This window comes from Paramisgurnus dabryanus, chromosome 7 (genome assembly GCF_030506205.2).
Source record: "Paramisgurnus dabryanus chromosome 7, PD_genome_1.1, whole genome shotgun sequence".
Lineage (NCBI taxonomy): Eukaryota > Metazoa > Chordata > Actinopteri > Cypriniformes > Cobitidae > Paramisgurnus > Paramisgurnus dabryanus.
The window spans coordinates 25,562,236-25,588,613 of NC_133343.1; the positions used below are offsets into that span (position 1 = coordinate 25,562,236).

The 26,378-nt window shown below is 36.9% G+C and overlaps 1 protein-coding gene across 2 annotated transcripts in view; it reads right to left on the reverse strand.

Annotated features, from left to right (window-relative positions):
* Positions 1–505: 505 nt before the first annotated feature.
* Positions 506–26,378, reverse strand: part of gabra5 (gamma-aminobutyric acid type A receptor subunit alpha5) — a 39,570-nt gene continuing 13,697 nt past the window's right edge. Inside the window, exons 6-10 of one of the 2 annotated variants that reach the window (XM_065264549.2) lie at positions 25,823–25,905; positions 14,504–14,647; positions 11,907–12,059; positions 8,543–8,758; positions 506–2,472 (exon numbers count right to left, since the gene is read on the reverse strand). In XM_065264549.2, coding sequence (XP_065120621.2) covers positions 2,291–2,472; positions 8,543–8,758; positions 11,907–12,059; positions 14,504–14,647; positions 25,823–25,905 — 778 coding nt within the window. In that variant the 3' untranslated portion in view covers positions 506–2,290. The remainder of the gene's footprint in view (positions 2,473–8,542; positions 8,759–11,906; positions 12,060–14,503; positions 14,648–25,822; positions 25,906–26,378) is intronic. The other variant, XM_065264548.2, reaches the window with a different exon arrangement.

Consider the following 26,378-nt stretch of genomic DNA (forward strand, 5'->3'; position numbering starts at 1 on the left):
AATAAACATAAAAACCCTAAAATCGCATGCCATGGCATCCAGGGTTAACCAAAACAAAGTAACTGTGCACCACATTCCGAATAAAGGTACAGAAGCTGTCAATGGGACGGCACCCTTTTGAAAGTTCCTAATTTATACCATAATATGATGCTTTTTATGTGTGTACTTTTTACTGCCCCAGTGACAGCTTTTTTACCTTTTTAAGAGTGAGTCATAAAAGATCTGATGAGAAAATTTGGTTCATACCGCATAAAAAAATTCCTAATAGGTTCTGTATGGTTGCACAAAAGGACCTTTAACATCCAAATAAGCTTTCTGTTGCACAAAACATTTTGGGAGGATTTTTTGTGGGGAAACCAGATTTTATTTTAAAAATAGCACCTTTAGTTTTAAGCGTGTATGATGTAACTGTACTGGTCTCAACTGTAACTAATAAAAATACAATAAAATACCGACAGCAAACCAAATGGTTATGTCTGTAGATCGGAGCAATCACAGAACTTAGTCAAGAAACATATCAGGCATGAATTTATTGCTTCAGACATGTATGCTTCAAGGAACAGTTGTACATTTCTGGAATCATCCAGTATTGTAAATGGGCACATTACTTACTTTCTTTAACTCATTTTTTCCCAATTCTCACTCGTATAGGCCTGAGTACTGTATATATGAGCTGGGTGTATTGGCTGCTGTAGTCGGCCCCATTAATGACCTACATGTGGATCCATGTGGTCATTTAGGTCTTTGTGCCAGCTCACATTCGTGTAACAAGTTCAGAACAGAATAACTGCAGTATAATAACCAAGTCTTTCCAAGTTTGACGCTAACAAGGTCGCCGTTCTTCCCTCAATTTTAGTCCCTAAAAAAGTAGCCATGCGTTTCAGTGGAAGGCTTGAGCTGGTGTGTTGGTGTGACATGTCAGTTTCAACAAGCTTCATTTTAACATGCTTGACAACAGAAGCTACCATCTTTAAAACATATCTCATACCAAATCGAGTTTCTTTCACACTCTGTTTTTCATTATCTATCCGTTTTTAGAATCCGCACTGAATAATGATTTACCTCGGGCATGTGTTACATATATTGTTGTTCCAGAATCTACGTGGCAGCACAAAGAAATGAGCCCTATTTCACCTACTGTAGATGTTAACATTTAAGGCTTTTGCCAACCAGTCCAACCTGATCCAGAATATCAAACCCCACAAACCAATTAACAGCACAGAGAAAGTAAGAAATCGACGATTGCCTAAACAGCATGAAAAGCTACGTTAAATAACTGTAAAGAAAAGCCGTATTCTGTCAAAGCCTACTATATTTCACAATACAAATCTGCATTATCACCGCAAGCGAGCTAGCTCGCATTCACGTTGCTTTGGCTGCACATCAGAATAGCGTTTTTTATCATCGCTAACGTTAAGCCGTGTCTACATTAAAGCAAAGCATACACAAGCTATGTACAGTACAAATTATTTAAAAGTCTCCATCTCGTTCACTTCGCAAAAAACCTCAGACTAAAGTGTGAAAAGCTGCCTTTAGGGTGCACAATGCTAGTTAGCTTGTTCAAAAAAGCCTACAAAAAGTGACAAGAATTGAACTTGTCTTGCAATTGACATTCCAGAGCACTTGTATGAGGTCTGCCTCCCTACATTGCAAATGCTAAGTCTACTAAATGTAAAGAAGAGACGTCCTTTCATACAAAGCAAAGAATTTTGATAAGCAATCGCTGATTACAATATATACGTAGTAGAAAACCGTGTTTTTGCATAGCATTTGGCCTTGCTGTACTTTTTAAATCTCGATTCTGTAATAAATGTTGATGCCAAATGCATTATTTTGTTTACATCCTTTGGAATGAATGAAACGATAGCCTGTGTGGTGCTCATTTCCTCGTAGGATGAATGCGGTAACCAATGAAATCCTAGTAGTACAGGGGAATATAAAGTAGAAAGTCAAGGCAGATATGGCAATAATATTCCCATAGAGCTTTGAATCTATCATGCAATTTATGATATCAGTTGGGAAATTCAACAGGAGCACTCCCCTTATAGATTAGCGAAGTGAGAAGTGCAGTAAATAAGTGCTTGGCATAATTTCTTGCAGGGTCAGTTTGTCATTTAATACTGAAGAAAAAGAGGATGCAGAAGGACCGTCGGCACGTGATCAACCATTTTATGTGGGCGAAACGGCTCCTTTAATGACCTGCTCCCTGTTGAGGTATGTGGCCCAGTAGACAAGGTTGAAAGTCCCAAAGAGGACTGGGAACACTATCCGGGACATCTTGTCAATTTTGCTAACGCTGTTGTAGGTCTTTTTGGGGTCCATTGCCGGCTTGCTCTCGGCGCTCTTCAGCTGAACGGCGGTGCTGTTGGAGATGGTGGAGATAGCCGCGTCCTTCGTGATGTTGGGGGTGAAGTTGACTCCAGATGAACAGGCGTTGTTTGGCTTTTTGGAGAGCGCCAATGGATCTTTTTTCTGAAAGGTGAGAAGATGATATCGTTACAGTCTGCCGTCTTTATATGAGACTCATTTTGAGAGTGAATCCGCTAACTAACTACCCAGATAATGAAGCGGTTTGAAGGTCGTAACCTTCTAATTAAAGGTGGAATACAGTTGAGTGTTAACAGGGATCTGGCTCTGAACGTTAAACAAAGACCTCTGCAGAGCTTGGAGAAAAGATTAATGAATAAAGAGACAGTATAATAGAGCAGCCAAGACTACGGTCAAAGGGCTTGTCAACAGAGCTGATTCAACCTGATGCGCTCGAATTGAGCCAAGAGTATGTGTAAGCGACTTTGAGACATCTTTTTAATACGTTTCTCACAACTAGACAGACATTTTTACATAGCCATACGTGTCAAATGTGACCCTGCCTGTGAAATAATCTATTTATGAGATTTGTAGCATTAAAGTTTGATTTCAATTATCCGTTTCAGACTTATTTCAGTTTTTGACATGACCTTGTCAATATTAAAGATATCAAAGTTATCATTATTGGGGGTAATGCATTACAAGTACCTGCATTACGTAATAATATTACTTTTCTAAAGTAACGACTAAAGTAATGCATTACTTTATAAATGTACACATTAATATGCAAGTTTAATTAATTTGAAAAAAAAACATTTATTAAAAAAAATAATGTACTGAATTAAACTGAATGTAGTCACATTTAAGGAACAGAGAGATAGGCCTTAGCCAAGTAAGAAAAAGTAACTTAAAAGTAACTTAAAAGTAATGCATGTATTACTTTCCATGAAAAGTAAGTAAGTAACGCATTTAGTTACTTAATATTGTAATGCATTGCTTTTAAAAGTTACTTTTCCCAACACTGAAGTTTTAATATTTTTACTAGGGCTGCGAAAAAATCGTTTTTTCGATGAATCGTTTTTTTCCCCCGTGGTTGATTTAAAACCGATTCTCACAGGCCACGGATCAATTTTTTTTTCAATTTTATTTCCGCAAACATTGAACGTAGGATTACCGTTAATCTAATTACTAGTCTTCTCCACTAGATGTCACCTTTTTTTGCCTTGCGCAATGTTACAAAGGAGCGAGAGAATGGCCTGTCATTCATTCATTCAGTCTATATTCTAATATATTATAATATAATATAATATTGTATATAATCTATATTCATTGAGTTGAATCGAGAATCGAGTATAGAAATCGAGTCCAGAATCGGAATCGAAAATCGAATCGATCTGGAAGATCGGAATCGATACCCAGCCCTAATTTTTACAGAACATTCTTTACTTTACGTAGGATGATTTTATGTACAAAACAGTAAATCACAAAAAATTTGTTAAAGGGGTAAATCATTCAAAAATACAAATTATGTCATCATTTACTCACCTTAAAACCTGTATACATTTCTTTGTTCTGTAACAAAGCGGATCTGGGACACCTTTGACTTCCATAGTAGGAAAATAATACTATGGAAGTAAATGGTGCCCCAGACCTGGAAAAATAATAAAATAAAATAAAAATTAACATTCTGTCATCATTTACTCACCCTGAAGTTGTTCCAGACGTATATGCATTTTTTTTTTCTGCTGAACACAAAACATTTGGGGCACCATTGACTTCAATAATAATATTTTCCTACTATGAAAGTCAATGGTGCCCCAGATCTGCTTTGTTACAAACATTCTTCTTTTGTGTTCAGCAGAACAAAAAAAGGTCTTGAACAAGTAAATGATACAGTAACTAACTTTTCATTTTTTGTTGAACTATCCCTTTAAGCTGTGTTTTTACAGGCAAGGTCACAAATATCATCTACAGATGTAATCATTTTGAGGAGTTTTTTTTATTATTAACACAATTTGTCATTGGTCATTTGGTCTGCGCAGTGCAGCATGCAGTCGAACACATGTGAAACACTGCGCACAACATGAGGTCCATTCAGGGCGAATACATATGCCGTTGCATATATTAAAAACAAAACACCTCCCAAAATGGGCACTTTCTTTCGAGGAACAAAAAGAGCAGGTGCTCAAGCTCCCTTTTATGCGTGCACGTGCACGTGCCTGTGCACAAATGTTATAATACAGTACCTTTGTATTCTTTAAACAGAGCAGAAAATAGGTTTCCAACAGGGTTCCAACTCTAAAATCATGCTATAATGCTTATAAGTGGATATACAGTATGTGTGAGTGCTATGGAGACTCGGTTTAAGGTGAGAAGGTGGGCAGATGTAATATGGCACAATGCCTGCTCATGTGGGTGGACGACAAAAGGTTTTGAGTTGCATAGACGTATTGATCGTGCTTCACTTCTATCCAGCCCATTCATTCTCCTTCATCTTTTCTTTACTATGGAACGTGTGCACAAAATAACCTTTGGAGGCTTTAACTGCTTCAAGTCTCCAAAAGCATGAGAAATTAAACCTCACAGATAATGAACACCGTTGTGACCATCACTACATGGCCTTGCCTACAGAAGAACTTCGCAGCAGGGGTCCTTGTAAAAAAAGGCTCCACGGAGGTGTACGTTGGCGTTTGTTCAAAATGTGAAGGTGACATTTAAGGAAGCTGTGCTTGAGGTTCAGAACTGACCTTCAGAGGTCCAACTGTAAAGCTTTTACTAACACACTCACCACAGTCATATGTGCACGGACCGCTCTTTGGGTTCTGTTTGTGTGTACCAGTCTGTATGAATAAAAAAAAACCATCTGGGTCTTGCATATGAAGCTACTCTATAAAATTTGTGGTACAATAAAAACAAGCAGCTTTTGGAAATCTCAATGATGTGGCTGGTCTAAAGGGTATTCTGTCTTAAATCCTATAGAATTTCAAAATGTGACAACTGGTGCACGTCTAATAAAGTGTTTGACCTATGATTCAGTATCAGTATTTAAAAAGCATATTATATACATGCTAAAATTTCTGTGTAAATACTGGACAGAACAGAAGTTGGGTTAAAATAAATGAACCCAATGCTCATCCGAGGGGCACTAATTCAAAATTAGTGTTCGTAGTGTCATGTGTGTTGCTTACGTTTTCAAAATATGTGTTTGTTGCGTCATGTGAACCATGTGCATCACGTGTTTTGTCAAAATAAGTGCCTGCTGCACATGCGTCAAAACCGTTTACGATAAAACCGTTTACGACAAAATACAAGCAAGACACTCCCTTAACAGTAAACTCAGATTACGCATGAGATTATGCGAGTATTTGGCAAACGTAAGCGTCTCTTTTATCAAAAATCCTTTGACGCGTCTGCAGCCGGCACTTATTTTGACAAAACACGTGATGCACACAGGATCACTCGACGCGCAGAACACATATTTAGAAAAAAGGGACCACACACATGACGGCTATACATGTTGTGAGTGACTAACTTTGCATCTAGCGCCCTCAAAAAAAGAAGTCACCGGCCGCCACTGGTTTATTTATAACACAACATGTGTTGTATTTCAATTTCAATTCAATTTAATTTACACTGCCAAAAATTATTTTCAAGGAAAAATTTTATTATTATATTTGTCTTGTTTTCATTTAAAATATCAAAAAACTCTTAAATTAAGATGCATTTTCTTGATGAGCAAAACGACCCAAGCAAATAAGTCTAGTTTTTAGACCAAAAATATCAAATTTAAGTGATTTTGTGCATCAAACAAGCAAAAAAAATCTGCCAATGGAGTTTTTAGATATTTTTACTGAAACAAAAACGTACAAAATATTTTTTTTCTTGAAAATCATTTTTTGCATTTTATATAGTGCTTTTCACAATTGTTGAATTGTTTCAAAGCAGCTTAACATCAATAGATGCAGGAGAAAACACAAAACCTCAGACAACATAAGCCTCAGAATACAGCGGTACAAAATGTTCTCTCCAATATTTACCCAGCATCGGGCTCTATCTTACAGTCGGCGCAATGCGCGACGCAAGTGTCTTTTGCTAGTTTCCACCCTGCGCAATTATCATTTTCACGTTTAGCGCCATGTTGTTTAAATAGCAAATGCATTTGCGCCCCCTCTTGTGCCCATGGGCGTTCTGGTCTGAAAACGAGGTGTGTTCAGGCGCATTGTTGGCGCGTTGCTATTTTGAGGCAACTAAAAAAGGGGCAATATGTTTTTTGTTATTTAAAGAGCGCATTAGTAATATGCACCTTGTCGTGGAAAAATAATACTAATACCAGGATCTGTCCATCAGAGATGATTTATTTACTTGTACAAGGACTCAACGCATACCGACAGTGAAACGACATGCGAAGAAGTGAAGAAAAAATCAAATCTCCCCTTACATACTGACATTAAGTTCGTACCACCCCTCTATGCTATTCTATCAAAACAACTCCTTTTTAGGTGTTGTTCCTAGGCCCTTTTGGGTGCTTAAAAATGATTTTACTTGTCTGCTGTATCTAAGCAGATCAAACATTAGTTTTGCTAAGCACATCATCACACCTATATTAAAAATAGATCTAGCTCTAGCTGGCCCACAGACATCCTGTTTCCTGTTTTAGCAGATACAAATATCATGCCAGACATAACAGAGAAATCATACGGTCATAAAGAATACAAATACTAAAACAATAAATGCATAAAGAATAAATTTCTATTACAATCCATAACATATATTTCATTGAAGATGTAAAGATATAAATTTCCATAACAGCCTATAAACGGGACGAAAACGCAGGTTTGCTTATCACATATATGAATGCGCAGCAGCACAAAAACGCTTTTAAATATGAAAGATTAAAGGATTAACTGTAAAAGATTATTATTGAGTATCATGGACATAAATAAGGACTAATTATGAGACATTAGACAGGCTTTACCTGTAGCCTTGTAAGTAAAAAAATGCTTTGCTTTAAACAAATGCATCTGTTTTTAAATGTTTTTTTTTAAATGCTACCTCACAGATTTATTGTATATGATGACTCTGTACCTGTGGATATGGTGAGATGAGAATTTTTTTTTAAGTAATGCTAAAAAAAACCTCATGACGCTGTCCAAGTGCTGAAAGTGCGGAGAGCCGTTTGTAAATTCTTTATCTCCTGTTTGTTACAAATAAAGTATTTTTAGAGTACAAACCTTTTCTTACATACTTGTAAATTATTTTTTGATGATATTGGATAGCCATACATTTAAAGCAATTCCTTGACTAAAAGAAAACGGGTTTTAAAGGTTTTAATAAAAATACAATTGAAAAACAACACAATTATTTAACATTAATCTTATACTGGGGATCTTCTTCATCCGCTTAGTTTTTCAGTTTACAAAGTCTGTCATCTAAATAGGGATTAGACATAGCGCCAGCGCAACTGGCTTTTAAAGGGGATGAGAGCTGAGACTCTCATTGGTTTATTTCACGTTACGGCCAAAATACTCCCATTACTCATTAAAAAAATAGGACCAATACTTTTCGGCCATGCGCCCGGCGCACAAACCATTTTTCCCATCGTTAAATTAGCAAAAGTGGATTCGGACACGCCCATTTAGACCTTGCGCTGTGCGCTTAAGACAATGCGCTTAAGATCGTTAAAATTTAACCATTGGGTTAAAAACCAACCCAGCAGAATTTAAAGTGTAACTGTTATGCAGTATTGTAACCTTCATGTCAAACCGAACTGAACTCTAAACAAATGCTCAAAGTCTTTCTGAGAGTTTTGCATCACATATGCAGGTCTAAAATGAACTTTGAATTGAATTGAGGTAAAATAATAACTGACCCATAATGGGTAAATATTGGACAAAACACATGCTGGGTTAAAAACGACCCAATGTTGTGTTATTGTTATGCAACCATGGGGTATTATATAATAACCAAGCAATTGGATTAAATCAACCCAGCATTGGGTCAATTTTAACCCAGCAGTGTGTTTTGTCCAATATTTACCCATTATGGGTTAAAAATGTAATGCTATAAATCTGTCTTTGCATTAAAACATGAGCCAAAACAATATATAACTGTATTTGTCTAAAACTATAAACACACTGTGATTTTCTGATCTGATATAAACCATGTATTACTGTATGTTCCAATTGCAATCCAAGAATGGGAATAATTGTGCACAAACATCCGCACATAAACTCACTTACTTTTGGCTGCTGGGCCTCCAATGCCTTCTTTCCATCCCACGCCCAACTGCGTTTGGTAAAGTAGTTGACTGTAGCAAACTCAATGAGTGCTGAGAACACGAAGGCATAGCAGACAGCAATAAACCAATCCATTGCAGTGGCATACGCCACCTTCGGGAGAGAGTTGCGGGCGCTGATGCTTAGGGTGGTCATGGTCAACACTGTGGTTACACCTTATGGGAGAAAACGAAATGGAGAGAGAGACTAAAATGTATATATTGGTAATATAAAACATTGCAAAATATTGCTCCATTTTATCCAGCAGACATTGCATATACACTTTGTAAATAGTGTTAAATATGAGCAACAGCTGAGCTGCAAAACATTATAATGAAATTCTGGATGCTTTTAAGCAATGTTAATAATGTTATTTGCTTACCGAAAATTATCACGTAATTAATCAAAAACTTTTAAGTAGGAGCAGAGTGAGTTTGTGAATGCAGCTAGCATCAAATACAATGACATAATTCTTTTAATATTCAGACCACTGTGCATGAATAAAATATTGGTTCATAAATCATAAACTCATCTCAACAACAAAACAAAGCAAATCAGCTAGGAGCACAGATGGTTGTTTTCATTTCCCACAAATGGAGACCATCAAAGAACAAAATGTACAAGAAGCAGCAACAATGGTCAAAGAGGATATAAAAATGTGACCCAGTCAAACCCAGCTATAATCTTTTTTGTGATTATACTGTTTTTTACATAAAATCGTCCTACATGATGTAAAGAACATTCTGTGAAATATATCAGTGGTTCCCAAACTTTTTCAGCGTGTGGCCCCCTTGTGTACGCTGCAATCCTCATTCGCTTTTTTTTGGGGGGCCGCGAAAGAATGCACCGTACACAAGGGGGGGCCGCAGGCTGAAAAAGTTTGGGAATCACTGTGCTAGCCAATTAACGACAAGAAAGATTTGGGAGTGGGGGTTGGGTGCGTTCATGACTCTTTCAGAAAGCACAGAAGGGGGGAGGAGTTAGCTACGCTCCGTTTTGTTTGACAACACTTCGAACTTCAACAAGAAGTGACGTCACACAGATTCGCTTAGAGCGTCTTCAAACACCTGTCCCTTGTGGTTAAATTGCACTTGTGTCATTCCAGTTGACGACTAACTTGTTGTTATGAAGATGTATGACATGGTGGATATAGTAAGTCCGAATTCCTTCATACTATCCATATTCATATTATATATAATCTACTGTTTTAAAGACAATTATCTAATTCAGTACCTACTGTCACAATATGCGATTTCATGACTTTCAAATCTCATATTTGTTTATGTAGCTCAATTGATAGAGCATGGGTTAAATTCCCAGGGTACCCACATACTGATAAAAAAAATTAAATGCACTGTATGTCGCTTTGAATAAAAGCATTTGTCAAATGTGTAAATATCATAATATGTACATATTGTGTATATACATATAGCGCACCATGTATGGACAGCTGTAACTTAGTCATTAGCCTACATAGTTACAATTAACTTTTATTATATCAACTCATTCCCCGCCAACCTTTTTTTTAAGTTGCCCCCCAGCAATTTTTGTGATTTTCACAAAAGTTTTGCAATATGCCTTCTAGGAAAATTGTCTTCTAAAAATATATAAACATACAAATATATCAGATGAAAGAACAGACCCCCTGCTTTCAAACAAAAAATAAACAAACAAACAAAACAAACGTTTCATATTATCTATATTTTTTCTGCTTAAAACTCTTAAATATGGGTATATTTCTTAAAAATAATTTTTTTTCGCAAAAAGCTGAAATAATTGCGTTTTTGTGAAGGAATGTTTTTGGAGATCAGGTTCAAATGATTATTAAAACATAGTTTAAAATTAGTAAATATTTTCTTTGCTTCAGTTTTTTATAAATTGGGTAAGTGCCATCTAGTGGATAGTCACAGTATTACAGATTACCATATAAATTCATCAAAAACACGTTTTTTCATTTTCTCTTAAGATAACTCATCAAAAGAGTTAAAAGCAAATTTTTTTGCTAAGCTTTCCTGGCGGTTATGGTGCGCCACGATAGAATTCTTATTTTTGGGTGAACTGTCCTTTAATATATGAAATGGCATTGGAGTAACAGTATCATTATAAATCCTTTGTGCAAAGCACCAGAGAACAGTACTTGGGAATTGTCTGAAAGAGTGGAGGTGTGCTGTCCCTGTCAAAGACAGAGATCTGCAGATAGCCCCAGGCAGAGGAGGACAGCGATTCTTTTAGACATAAATAAAAATGATACTACAGTCCCTCAGGCATAGGGCTCTGGGATCTCCAAGCCTCGGGCTATGCAAATAAAACATCTTTGCATGTGCAATATCAGCAGGTGAATCTCTAAGTGTCTGTTCATGTATATATATGTATAAAATATGCATTTGTGTGTGTTTGTGTACACGAAAGCTGTTTGTTTTGATGTGTCATTTGTAGCCCAGTCATGGAGATGCACTTGTTTGCGTGGGCACATTATTCCTTGTGGACTGTCGGTTAGTTTTGCTTATTATTTGCCAAGACACAATGCAAGGAATTTTGAGTTGAATAGGTACAAAGAACAGATCTCTTTTCATTCCCTCTGATTGCATTAGTCAATTCTGATTTCCATTTTGATGAGAATTATCGATGTAATAAAGGTGCCATGTCACAAGACTTTTTTAAGATGTCAAATAAATCTTTGGTGTCCCCAGAGCACATATGTGAAGTTTAAGCTCAAAATACCATATAAAAAATTTATTATACCATGTTAAAATTGCCACTTTGTGGGTGTGTAAAAAAATTCGCCATTTTGGGTGTGTCCTTTAAAATGCAAATGAGCTGATGAAGTGCTAACACTGATCACAATGATGGTGGTTTGTTGCAATTGAAACTCAATTGTGCTGTGAATTATTTTCTCTCTGCACTGAATTGCAGTGCTGTGGTTGGATAGTGCAGATTAAGGGGTGGTATTATTATAATAAGAGCTCCTTATGACATCATAAGGAGGCCAAATTTCAACTATCAATTTTTTCACATGCTTGCAGAGAATGGTTTACCAAAATTAAGTTACTGGGTTGATCTTTTTCACATTTTCTAGGTTGATAGAAGCACTGGGGACCCAATCATAGCATTTAAACAAGGAAAAAGTCAGATTTTCATGTCATGGCCCCTTTAAGCAAAACATTAATTAATAGGCTTAAGGCATGACAGATACATCCGTGGACGCTACAGTAGGCAGCCAATTTCTAATCGATTCTCGGCCTTGGGGAGTAAATATGTGATACTGTTAAGCAGTTAAGCTCTAATGAGATCTTAAGGATTTTTTTGGTCGAAGGAAGCACTAACCGAAGACGGTCCTGGCGGGGACAGATTCTCGGTTGAGCCAAAAAGAGACTTGGGACAGAATGACAGTCATGAAGCAGGGCATGTACGTCTGGATCACAAAGTAACCAATCTTCCTCTTCAGGTAGAAATGGGCCATCATCACGGTATATTGACCTGCAGGAGAGTGAAACAGGAGAGCAGGAAAATTAAAGAAAAGGATGGGGATTGGAAACAGTGATTGAAAGATAAGTAAGAGAGGATGCTGAAGGAACAAAGGGACTAAGAATAGAGGGATAGAGTGTGATTAAAGCCTTGGGGGATAAGTGCAAACCAGCCGAGAGGTTTAAAGAGAAAATGAGAAAGAGAGAAGTGGTAAGAAATGGCAGAAAGGAAATATAGAGACAGAATACTGAGAGAATTAAAACAAATAGGATGTCAGTATGGAAGTGTAGTGTATTGGATTTTGATTTCGGTGAAACGTAACATGGTTATTTAGAGTAAAAATCATGTGAGGTCCTGGTTGGTGGTCTCATTAGCACCAAACAGTGGACAGTTCTTGTAATGTCTAAAATCTAAAAACAGAAGTTGTTTTAGCAATAAATACAGTAATGCACCTAAATGTGGGTCGTTGTAAGCATGTAACGTATCAAATCTAAACACAACAATAATAGTGAATAGCTCCAAGCTGTTATATGTCTTTCACATGCTGAACACTTGTACATGCAGTAAATCATTAACTTGAATAGGAAATTGAGTGAAAAAACATCATATCCTGTTAACCAAGCGAAGATTGAATTTAGAGCTTTAAAAAAATCCTGTCGAGCCACACAGTCTGATAAACTATAGAAAATCCACTGATGACTGCTGCTTTCTCCTGGCAAAATCGGATTTTTGTGTCCCACTAATCCCTTGTCACAATCTGCGTTCTGCAGGCTCCTCTCTCTCTCTTGCTCTCTCTCTCTCGCTCGCTCGCTCTTTCAATAGTTTCATCCATTCTGTCGGGCCAGGGCATCCTTGTTCAGGATATACTCTTTTTAGTTCACAGAGAGAGTGGGTGAACCAAAGAAAACAGGAACAAAACTAAGAGAAAATCTAGCCAGGAACAAAGCGGGAAGCTCAATTGGATCAAATGAAGGGAATGCGAAGCTGTTGAGGATTGGAACTCGAGGAAAAGTTTGAACGTCGTGCTTTTCGTGAAGGCCCTGGGGGACAAGGATGTCCTCGTCGAGAGGGGCTGGTGGTATCCCCCGTTTCTCGCTCGCCCCTTTATTCCAATGACCGGCAAGAGAGCAGGACTGGCAGTGCCCCATTTGAGATATTACGCCTTGGATGTGCCCAGCGCCGTGGGACTGTACTGAGAACTTCAAACATGCGACTCTGGTGGATTTTACTGCTCAGCTTTTGGAGCGTTTATGGGGAGCTACCATTTATCGCGGAGAACAATGCTGCCATGTTGGTCAACTGGTGAGTGTACTACTTTCCTAGCTAAAGTTTTACAGAAGTAGAAAAGATCCAGAGGGGCGAGCCTCTAAATCAATATGAAACTGCTGGGGAGGGCATGTGCTATTTTCTGGATGGGAATTCTTATTAATGAAAGGTGACAGGTTATCTGGATGTCTTTACAGTGCAGGCCGAGTGATTGAATGTTGACATTTGCGAGAGAGATAATTTCACCCCTGTTTTGACGGAATTTTCTGGTTCTCCTCCTGCTGGGTTTGAGATCATGATAGGAAGTCCCGGTGGATCTGTTTCTGATGTTGTAAAGAGGTTTGCACCTCAGATTAGCTTCGGTAATGCGACCTTTGTCCTGCATGTCAAAAAACGGAAAGGAGGGAAACACAGGTCAAAATGTGCTCCTCAGAAAGCAAAGCCATGGCCTGAGCTTCTTTAAGTACAGACAAAAGGTTTGATGGGTGATGTGTTAAACATAGCTGATAGCACTTGCTTGGCTCACAAGTCTTATCGAACATGGCTGGGTGCCGGCACGGCACGGCTCTCCGTATATGTACATCCATACAGGCGGAACAGGGGGAAACCCCCCGCACATCCTGTAATGATTACAAAGGTAGAGACAGCAATGATAAAAGTATATCTTTACATAAGAGAATTAGGCAGATGTCATCCGGTCTGCCCAGGCACCCCCACACAGCTAACATGTGTCCTTCGCAGGCTTCAGCCATTGGCCTTTAACTGACATCACATGGTGCTGATAGGGAGGGGCGGGGATTAACCCTCCAGACCCAATGGCTCAGGACAGGGATAAGTGTTGTTTTTTTCCTCTCTGTCTCTCTTTGGTTCTTTCATCTTCATCTCTGTAGCAGTATAGACAGCTGGCGTTGAGTGGGAGGTGTATTCAAATCCTCATCACACATTTGTCATCCAGCTTGATTTGAAAAAGCCACAGAAGGGCCATCACATTGTTTAAGAGAAATGATGTCACGATGTGCTGCATATGTAGGGGAATGGTGCAGTGAAATGAATCTCGTCCTTTGTGATAATGCATGTGATGCAAGAGGTGAGAAGTTCAGATCCGTCATGCTGTGTTCGACGAAATATATCTCCTCACTATATGTCATAAATAAACTGTGAAGCTGATTGAGTCAGATGAAGTGCTTTACCTCTACTTGTTTGGATATCTTCAGTACCGGCTGTTTGGCCAGTCAGGTGGTACTGGTTGAGACGGGACCCTTCCTCTGCAACCACCACAGACTTGGCAGGGTCTTGAGTCCACTTATATACCACTTCCGAAATAGGGTAGGCATCTGGAAATACAGAAGGGAACACTCTTTAACCGCCTGCTTGTTAGGATATGCACCAGTATGAAGGGAACACATGTTCATATGACAATATTAAACTGAGACCAAATGAAGACATTAGATTAGGTCTCCAAATATTGCCACATGTGTCTCCTCTGCATATTTTAAAAGATGTAGATCTTTGATTTTCTAAGATGCCAACGTCTAAGATAAAGCCACTATATCTGGGCCATTCACTTTATTATTATTGCATCTACAGTATGTCAACAATAGACTTCTTTGTATATATTAGAATTTATCTTAAAGGTGGGGTGCATGATCTCTGAAAGCCAATGTTGATATTTGTCTCAAACACGCCCCTACACTCTTAGAATGGATGTGTTAAAAACAACACATTAGTGTTGATTCTTCAGAATCCACTCATCGCTTTATTTTAACACAAAATGACAAATAATGTGTTAAAAGCTTAACACAAAAAGATAAAAAATGAACACATGCTTTCAAATAGTGTACCACAATAGAATCTGGACCTTCTTTTGATAGACCCGCCCCACACATACGCAACCCAGGCAACGATGTCGGTTAATGGACATGCCCCTTAATGCTGACTGGCTACAAGTGTGTTTTGGTACTCGCCCCGACTCACTTTACCAAGGTGTTTTTTAATCATGCACCCTGCCTTTAAAGAATATAAGGATAAAATTTGAAACGAAATTGATACCTAAAATCACAATTTAATGAACTTTGACATACAAATTCGTATCACACAATGCTATTTTGTACAAGACCACAAATGCAAAAAAGTTTGATGAACTTTGACTAGCAAATGCATATCACGCATTGCACAATCCCATTTAGTACAATATTAATAAAAGCAACCATACTGGTGGAAGCACATAAGAATCTAGGTAAAAAATTACAGAAGTGAGATAACCTTTCTCTCACTGCGCGTCAGTCCTGATCACACTGGACTGGACTTAAAAAGGAAGTGTGTATTTTTTCTTATGTAGCTAATAATATATATATTCACCTAAAGGATTATTAGGAACACCATACTAATACTGTGTTTGACCCTCTTTCGCCTTCAGAACTGCCTTAATTCTATGTGGCATTGACTCAACAAGGTGCTGAAAGCATTCCCTATAAATGTTGGCCCATATTGATAGAATAGCATCTTGCAGTTGATGGAGATTTGTTGGATGCACATCAAGGGCACGAAGCTCCCGTTCCACCACATCCCAAAGATGCTCTATTGGGTTGAGATCTGGTGACTATGGGGGCCATTTTAGTACAGTGAACTCATTGTTATGTTCAAGAAACCAATTTGAAATGATTCGAGCTTTGTGACATGGTGCATAATCCTGCTGGAAGTAGCCATCAGAGGATGGGTACATGGTGGTCACAAAGGGATGAACATGGTCAGCAACAATACTCAGGTAGGCCGTGGCATTTAAACGATGCCGAATTGGCACCAAGGGGCCTAAAGTGTGCCAAGAAAACATCCCCCACACCATTACACCACCAGCCTGCACAGTGGCAACAAAGCATGATGGATCCATGTTCTTATTCTGTTTACACCAAATTCTGACTCTACCATCTGAATGTCTCAACAGAAATCGAGACTCATCAGACAAGGAAACATTTTTCTAGTCTTCAACTGTACAATTTTGGTGAGCTCGTGTAAATTTTAGCCCCTGTTTCTTATTTGTAGTGGAGATGAGTGGTACCCGGTGGGGTCTTCTGATGTTGTAGCCCATCCGCCTCAGGTTGTGCGTGTTGTGGCTTCACAAATGCTTTGCTGCATACCTTGGTTGTAACGAGTGGTTATTTCAGTCAAAGTTGCTCTTCTATCAGCTTGAATCAGTCGGCCCATTCTCCTCTGGCCTTTAGCATCAACAAGGCATTTTGGCCCACATGATCAATTCATTAATGAGAAATTGAACAGGTGTTCCTAATAATCCTTTAGGTGAGTGTGTATATATCTCTCTCATACAAAAATACAATGAATTTGCAAATTTTAACACCAAGCAGTACCAATTAAACTTTTTAATTTTAGTAGATGTTTTCTTTTTGCAGTGGCATCTATTATCAATTAAATGAATGTGTTTTTATTTTACATGCTGTAATCATCATGTTGAGAACAAGCACCCTTTGAAAACGTAACCTAATGCTTGTTTCAAACAAAACAGCTGCCATTTTACGCTGACATTTGCTTTTACAGTATGTCACTATTTTTTGCTCTCAGATGCTCTTTCCTTTGTGACATTCAATCTTGACGCCAACCATTAATCTTACCACTCGCATGCCGGATGTCTCCAGCACAATTAAGATTGACTCCGGCCATCAAGACTGTGGGATTATTCACACACACGTAACCTCAGAATACCCCAACCAAATTCCTAAATCGTCATCAATTCTCAGTCTCATCTTCCCGTCCCATGTAGGGAAATCAAAGACTTCAGTTACAGTTCTCCAGAACCTCTCTAAACAAAATCGTGACAAACACAAGCTCAAACACAGCTGCTCATCAACAGAAAATCTACTTTAGAAACCACTAAAATATGGTTCTGTATGGGTGATGGCACTCACTAGTGGGTTGCACACCCCTACAAAATTTTATAAAAAATAGCCCAGATGTCTCTGGATGGTGCCACAAAAATTATATGTAGTATGCTGAAACAAAGTAATGTATTATATAAAGCACATTTAAGAAAGGCAGTGTCAATGCCACTCACGTAGATGCCTCCCAGAATGGGACGTCCACTTGAGGACAAGTCTGATCATTATCTCTTAAGTCTCTATAGTGCACCAGCCACATAAGATTGTAAGGCTAATACTCAGCCAGCGAACAGAAAGCATTTTTGCCAACATCAAAACACAGTCAAAATAGCGTACATGTGTGTGAATATTCTTTATTGTGACGATAGTTTCTTCATGCCTTAAAATTATTTGAATGTAACACCCTTGCCTCATTTTGTATACATGAATCTATGAATATGCAAATTAGTCTCCGCCTCTACTCAATCATACTAGTCACTTCTTCCACTCAATCACATTAGCTCAGACGATACTGTAGATATAAATGAACATAGATGCCACGTTCGGTAGTTCCAGACACATAGCTGATTTTTTCACAATGCATACCCGCATGCACGCGTGTTTGCAACAGGTTAAACCATTCACACTGCATTTGTGAGCAGCACGTGTGAGCATCACAGAAATAGAGCTGAAGCGGAGTCTATACGGCATATATATCTATGGCTCGGTCAGCCTGATCTACTCGTTCAACTGTGTTAACGTGATTGGTTACAACTGAGGCGATTGTTTTGGGGCTGTCTTTAGAAAAATCCAATTTTTTGGAGAAAATACTCAAACTTCTACTAAAATCACAGTGCTTAAAAAAGCATACACTTCTCAATGGTGGTTAATGATGTAACAGAATTTGTCATCGCATAACTATTTTCTTCTGGTACTTTGTTGTGTGTTTTGTTAGTGCTAATTTTCTATCCTTTTTAAAATGCTATGGATAGAAAAACATCTTCTGGTATACAATTACCATGGCACAATTCAATCATATTTCAGCTTGTTCCAGGCATTACACAAATCAAGCATATCTAAGCTGCTATCATGCTTGACTCTTGTGTTGCCTAATTTTCCCATATCTTTTGAAGAACAAAGCCCAATTTCGCTGTGTTCTGTGAACCGATACATTTCTCAGTTAGCCCAGATAATAAACTATTGTGCATTCATACGGTAGTATCAACTCATGTGACATGTAGAACTTCTATAATGGAAATCTGAATGAATAATGAGTAAAACCTCTGTCAATTTTCATTCAGTTCAAAACTTTTGTTTGTGTAAGAGCATGACTGATTTGAACATCTTTGTTTTTATTCTCCCAAGGCAGGCATCTGAAGATCTTTTTTTCAGAGGTTCAGTTTAGTTCAACTTAAGAAGATGTGGTACTAAAATGAATAGGGCTAATGTGAGTGAAGACGGTACTGGTGCTAAATATGGGTGTTGATCGTAAGCACTGATAATTGGATTGAATTTAGTGGACATGAGTTGAACTTAAAGCTCTGCGCTCCTACACTCTAAAAAAATCTTGGGTTGGTTTAACCCATGGTTGGGAAAATATTGGACAGAACCTACTGTATGATGGGTTGTTGCAACTCAAATGCTGGGATGTTTAAACACATGGTTGGGTGACAACAACCCAATAGATGGTTCTGTCCAATATTTAGCAATTTTTTTTAGTACATATAAAAAAGGTAAACTGTATATTTTGTCTGAGTGTAGATTATGGGCCAGATTTACTAACAGCCTGCGCCAGGGCAAATGCCTCTTTTGATGTTAAATAACTACTGTCAGGATTTACAGTAAAATATAAGTGCTGAAAAGGTGTGGACATAATTATTTTTGCATCAGAGCTAATTGCATTTCTATTTCAGATGCAAAATTAATATGCACTCATCAATTTACTGGTATTTGCACCATTATTCAACGCAACACTGTAGTATGGGGAACACTAATTGATTAATAACTATGACTTTTGCCTCAGTAAACTCCTAATTTACTGCTAATTAATAGCTAATAAGGTAGTTATTGTAGCGTTTAGGTTTAGGTATTGGATTGGGTTATGAAATGTACAATATGGTCATAAAGAACAAGGCATTAATATGTCCTTTATAAGCAATAATAAACAGCCAATATGTAAGCTACTAAGAAACTAGTTTAAAGTGAGAATTGTTCCCTATACTAAAGTGTAACCTTGATATTACTTGAGATTTCTCTTTTCCAACTGTGACTCAATCTTTTATTTTGTATCACATTATTATCTGCCATTAAGTCCAGTCTCTTTTAATGTAATCATTAAAGTCCCCGTGAGCTGGAAGTCGCAATCGACTTTACTTCCTTGTTTTGGCGTATTTCTGAGGAAAACAGAATATCACGCAAGGAAAATAGTGGGTGCGGCTTGTGTTTTTCACTGTGCTTTGATGGATACAGAAAAGACGTTTCATTCAGAAATGCAAGTGCCAGCAGACTGACAGTTGGAGGGGGCGGAGTTAACAGTTGCTCCTGCCCAAGCTGTCTAGCTGATAATTTTTTTATAATAAACACTGTAATATGACACAAAAAATTAAGAATTGTCAGTTTTGATTCTATTGGCATTTCAAAGACCTTTAGTATTCATCAAAGTTTCATAAAGTTTTTGATTTAATATTTTTATAAACCCAATTAGGTATAGATCTCAGAAACAGACAGTTCAACAAAATGCTAGTTTTACGCTTAACTGGTGCGGAAGATGCATTTGAGGCGAATAACATGCATTTGCAGCTTAAACGCTGCTCAGTTCGTGTCATTAAATTTTGTCATTTGCCCAAGTCAAGGTCAAGGTAAAGATGAATGGATTTGAATTTGCCCCTTTACCTTGACTTGTATGTAATCTACTCATGCAAATAACTAAACTCGCTTCTGGTGTGTACACACCAAACCTTGGCAATGCTAGAATAAGTAGAATACCCAAGGATATATGCTCTCTACATGGTAGCATGACAAAAATACAATTGCACTTCCCCCATGCCTATAAACACCCACAATGTTCTGTTTTCAGCCTGTCCTTAAAGTTCATCTCTCTTACCATTGAGATAATAAGGCTTGCTGCCCTTAGGTGCATCTAATACTCTGATTCCAGCTATATACACAGGATAACAGTTAACCTCAGCTTCAACTTCATCTATTAGCTCAGCAGGTTGAAGAAAAAGACATTTTCTGAAAACACCAAGATATTGTTTTCAATTAAACCATTATATATACTTTATATGCTTTAAAAGGTTTAAAGTAGGGCTGTCAATGGATTAATCGTGATTAATCACATACAAAATAAAATTTTGTGTATATATATATATATATATATATATATATATATATATATATATATATAAATGTTTCTTAAATACACACATTAACTTGTGAGTGTATATATATATAATTACACCCAGCGCACACGCATAAATCATGCTAAAAACTTTAATTTTGTATGCGATTAATCGCAATTAATCTTTTGATAGCCATAGTTTAAAGCCAAACAGAGTTCTTCATATTTTTTCTTTTTGGGAAGAAACCAAAGAAAATCAAAGAAGGACTAAAACTAGGATGACAGAATCATAATTTTTGGGTGAACTGTGCCTTTAAGTAGCATCTTATTGTATAGACTTGCCTGATATTACATCTTCCCTTACTGGCATAAGCTTTCAACACCACAACAAGACAAAATGCATTCTTTTTCTTCAAGAAAAAGCTATATCGGATTATGTGGATATAAATATGATTCACCTCTGGGGACCTTTACGAGGTTGAGTCATTCCACAGTAATCCTTGGTCTATATAATTTTGTAGGTGAATCAGGGACAGGCAGCCATAATGCAGTAATACAAAAAAATGAAAAAATAACTGTGTCTTTGCATTAATTTGTGATGCATTTTCAGATTTATTCACACTCTAAACAAATGGTGCTAAATAGTACCAAAAAAAGTATTATAAACAACATCTGCAAAGTTTAAATGCTCAAAGTTCAATGCAAACATAAATTTTTCTTCAACAAATAAACTTCTTATAAACTCCAAGTGAGCATCTTCCTGGGTTAGTGACATCACAACCCCAAAATGTACACAAACCAACAATGCAACAAAGGGGGTGAGCCATTGTTGAGCTGATTTTTATGGTGTGGCAAGGATGTAAACAAAGGTCAATGCTGTTTAGCTCCGCTAGCCACTTAGCTAAATGCTAATTCATACACTGTCAAAAATAAAGGTACAAAGCTGTCACTGGGTCAGTACCCTTAAAAAAGGTCCTAATATGTACCATTTAGATACAAATATGTATCTTTGAACTGAATGAAGTACTAATATGCACTTTTGGGGTATGAAGGTGTACCTTTTTGACCGTCCCAGTGACAACTTTTGTACCTTTATTTCTGAGAGTCTACATAGCTGACAAACGCCTAACAACACCTCCAATTTGTTTTAAATCCCGCCAGTGAACTTCAAATGTTCAGTTGGTGTTTGTTGAGCTCAAGCTTTTATCTAGTGTTTACTCACATGCTCCTATAGCTAAAGGGATAATAAACATTGCTTTGCTTTTGTTTGGCCATTGTAATGGCAACAGATATTTGGCTACACTCGTTCTATAAGGACAAAACAAAGTCAGTAGGGATCACTGTAGAACCACCGTCTGTAATCAAATAATACCTACAAATAACAGCATATCTAAAATGTACGAGACAACTACAAACAAAAATGTATTATTCTGAAACATCCTGTAAGATCCGTGCTTGCACCTTTGATCCTATTCATGAATTTTCCTAGGTCTGATTCAGGCTCAAATTGATAAGGCAATATTGATGCAATTGTTTACAATACACTGGAGCACATGCAACACTCTGTAATGATAAAGGGTGTGATGTTTCCGGACAATGTGCGGTACTGTAGGTGGTTAGCGAATCGCAACACACTGGGCCAGCTAACCAATCTGACAATCTTGTGTATTTCTGAGGGAGGTGCCTGTTTTTAGGATAATGCAAACAGTGTTGTAGAATAAAGGTAAAATATGTGAAGCATGAAGACATGACAAAAACAACCGGTCTACCACCCCTTTAATGTAACTTGAAACATTGCTATATATTATTAATAGCAGGTATGAGGAAAAAGTTAAATCTCTCAAGAATTATTGAGTGAGATAAGGAATAGAAAAATGGACAAAAATGATCAGGTAAAAGATCATAGCAAACCTCAGCAGAGGAGATCACAATAAGAAAGTAAGGGTGCGCGGGGCAAAAACTAACGCAGGGTTAGTTGTAAAACAGACTGTTTACATAGTTTTTCCGGTATTTTTTCACACTGCCAAAAGATGATCCCCCTCAAATTATTGGAAATGTATAATGTTTTTCCAGAGAATTATTGATGAACGAGTGTTTTGGTGACATCTAAGTAAATATTTTCATCATATGTTTTTTTCGGTTTCTAAGTTGGGTGTGTAAGATACCAAATCCAATGCTATGTCATATTAATCAGTATCCAAAACATAGCAGCTCTTAGCAACTTTTTGGTGGGCTTAAAAATATTTTGACCCAGTGGGGTTAGTTGTAACGTTGTTACAACTAACCCCTCAGCACTTACGATATGAAAACCGCTAACATTGACTCGTTGCTGTTTTAAATAGTCTACACTACTGATTGCTGGCTGCCAACAAAATAAATGATCCTGTCTTATCAAAAATCATGTGTCAAATTTATTTTTGTTCATATCTTTAATATTGATTAAATGTTTATGGTTAATATACTGTACAGACTATCTACCTGTACAACCGAACATATGGTGACACAGCAGTCGCATTTTATAGCATTACTAATTCTTTATACTTGTGAATAACATCCACTAATGTAGTGAGCCTCATTTTCTATTCTTCAAAGCAAATCAACTCAAACAGATAACATTGTAAGTGTATACTGCCTACACAAGAATGTGTCAGCATTTTTGGTTATTGAATTACTAAGACATGAATTTGAGATTAATGTCCATTGCGAGTAAATGTACATGATGTCTATGGAGTTTAACCAGTATGGTATTGTCGGTCTCCTTAATGAGCACTGACATAATGCAAACAATATTTTCACAATTGATCTGAACCGATTGGCCATTTTTAAGAACGCTGTTTTCTTTGTAGAGCATTTTAGTTGATATGACGGTGAAAATCAGGCGTCTGTCGCTGTTATCCAACTAGCCAAACAAAAGCTGCTAAGTGCTGACACAATTTATATAACCCTTTACATAACACAGCACAATACTTCGAGTAAACACATTTGTTGTCTGATTTACAAGTAAGATCAGTTATTCTCTGCTCTCTGTGTATAAGGTAACGCTTTTCCAAAAGAATTGAATGTGGAAAATGTGATAAACAATTCAGTGATGAAAGCAACATTATCAGCTAATAATGAATAGTTAATATGTGACCTGTAATTTTTTTGTGATTTACTGTTTTCTATATAAAATATATAATTTAAACAAAATCCATTTGATCTAATAATGTTAATGGAAATTAAATCAATGTGAAGGACTTTAGAATTAAAGTGATAGTTCACCCAAAAATTATTTAATCACCCTGAAGTTATTACAAATGTCTTTGTTTTGCTGAACACAAAGGAAGGTATGTGTAGTTAAAGGTGGGGTGCATGATCTCTGAAAGCCAATGTTGATATTTAAATTAACCTAAACAAACACGCCCCTACCCCAATAGAATCTGGACCCTCTTTTAATAGACCCGCCCCACACATACGCAACCCAGGCAACGATGTCGGTTAGTAGACACGCCCCTTACTGCTGATTGGCTACAAGTGTGTTTTGGTAGTCAGCACGACTCGCTTTGCCAAAGTGTTTTTAAATAATCATGCACCCCACCTTTAAGCCAAAGCTCCATTTGCTTTCAAAGAAAAATACTATGGAAGTCAATGGTGCTCAAAAACGGTTGGGTTACAACCATTGCTCGAAATATTTTCCTTTGGGTTCAACAGAACAAAGAAATGTAAACAGGTTTCAATAATGAAACATTGTGTTATGCTCATGAATTCAGAAGTAAATGTTGTACATAGCAGTGAAATTAGCAGATTACAATGCAAGAACCAACCAAGATTCATGAAGTACTTTAGGCATTTTCCAAGACTAAACATAAGACAACTTTTGAACTACAAAGCCTTGATCAGAAATAAAAAATAAGAAATGCTGTCAACATACCAGTCGGTTACAAGAATAGGGGCACAAAAGTCTTTTGAGACAGCTGGGTATCATAAATTGGCACAGCGTGGCTGTTTCAAAATTGGTTTCAAATAAGGATTGGTGCATATATTAAATTGAATTCATATCAGATTGTGTAGACTATTATAATGTTACTTTTAGCACAATTTGATATTTGACATTCAAATTTCACAATCAGCAATGAGAAAACTGTGAGGGCTAAAGCCTAAGAGATCTCCAAAACATAGATTTTTCTGGAAATACATCAGATATTCTGCCTCATAGACATAAGTGCACTGTTTCTCTCTCTGTCTCTCTGACTGTAAGTTTCTCCTGTATAAATTATTTGACAATACAACCCCTCAAGTATCCTTGTCTTTTCCAGACTTTAAATCACTGCAGGTCATTCATACTGTAAAAGCAAAACCTTCCTTTGCAGTAAGTTTATGTATGTGTGGAAGGGATGGAGATGGAGTTGAGGCAGGACACCTTTGCTCCTAATCCAGTCCTCAAGTCACCCTCCTTTCTAAAGGCAGCAGGTGATAATCTTAATCCTGCTCTTGGACAGGATTGCATGTGATAATGAGACTAAACTGGACTCTGTATGGGTTCAGACATACACTGAAGACATGCAGTTACCTTGATGATCTATTTCTAGGTCTGACCTTTAAAATTATGAATGATTAAATCAAACTAAACAACTTAAGTAACATATTCCCATGAAATACTTTTTTTTAGGTTAACTGATAATATTTTGGTGTATCCTAAATACCAGTCCTTTAGCTGTAGGTGGGGGGAATTCATTTTTCAAACGATTGGGATATTTTGCTGTTCAATATTGCTATCTTAAAAACAAGAATCTATATTTTTATATCTATATTTATATTTCTTGCAAGTCTCTAAGAAAATAAAATGTACAATGGATGCACTGTTATTTCAATGTCAAATTTACATTAGTCCAATCAAGATAAACAAAATAAACATACAGTACAGTACAGAATCACAATATTATTGCACTGTATTCTGGCTCATAAATCAATATAATATATGAAGACTTCTGTTATGCCAAACTAATTGCATTAGTTTATTCTGTTTTGTTCAAAAGTGAGAGATTTATATATATTTAAATATATTTATATATATATATATATATATATATATATATATATATATATATATATTTAAATATATTTATATATATATTTAAAATATTAAATATGTACATATTTTTCGAAAATACTGTACATCTAATGCACATCTGAGTAAAGAATGTATTTTTGCATTTTGTTGCATGTTTTCATCAAATGTATATTTTATATTGGCAACTAAATATTAATCAAGGTTTGGGAAATGAGATTTGTCCATTCATAATAAATTACTATAATTAACTTACAGCTGCCAAATTTGAGTGGGCAGGCATGCGCATCCATAGGAAAGTCCTCCAACTGCATGGGGCATTCAGCTGATATGGTCAATCTGAAAAATAAGAAACATTAAGAAGGGAATGAATTAACATTATTGAGCATATCTGACCATATCAAGTAAATCACTTCTAATTCTTTGTATATAAGCACACACACCTCCCTCTTAAACACAAACACATGCATACACACACTGACCGATTTCTATGTGTCTCAGTTGTCATTCTTGTTTTATTTCAATGTCCTGTTTCTGCATAGAATGTAAACTGTCTGTTTAAGGCTCATAGTGCCACCTACTGGAATTATTGAGAGCTACAAGGAAATAAATGCTGCACAACATTACTGCATTTAATTATGTTAAGACAGAATATCTATTGTTGTTGTTGTATTTTATTTTTCGTTTATTCATATTAAGGGATACCATAACTGACTTCCATACTTACAGAAATACTCGGAGTGCTTTTTTATATTTTAAAAATTGATGTAATTGCAGGCTACAATTTAGAAGTCCGTTTTTGCTTTTTTAAT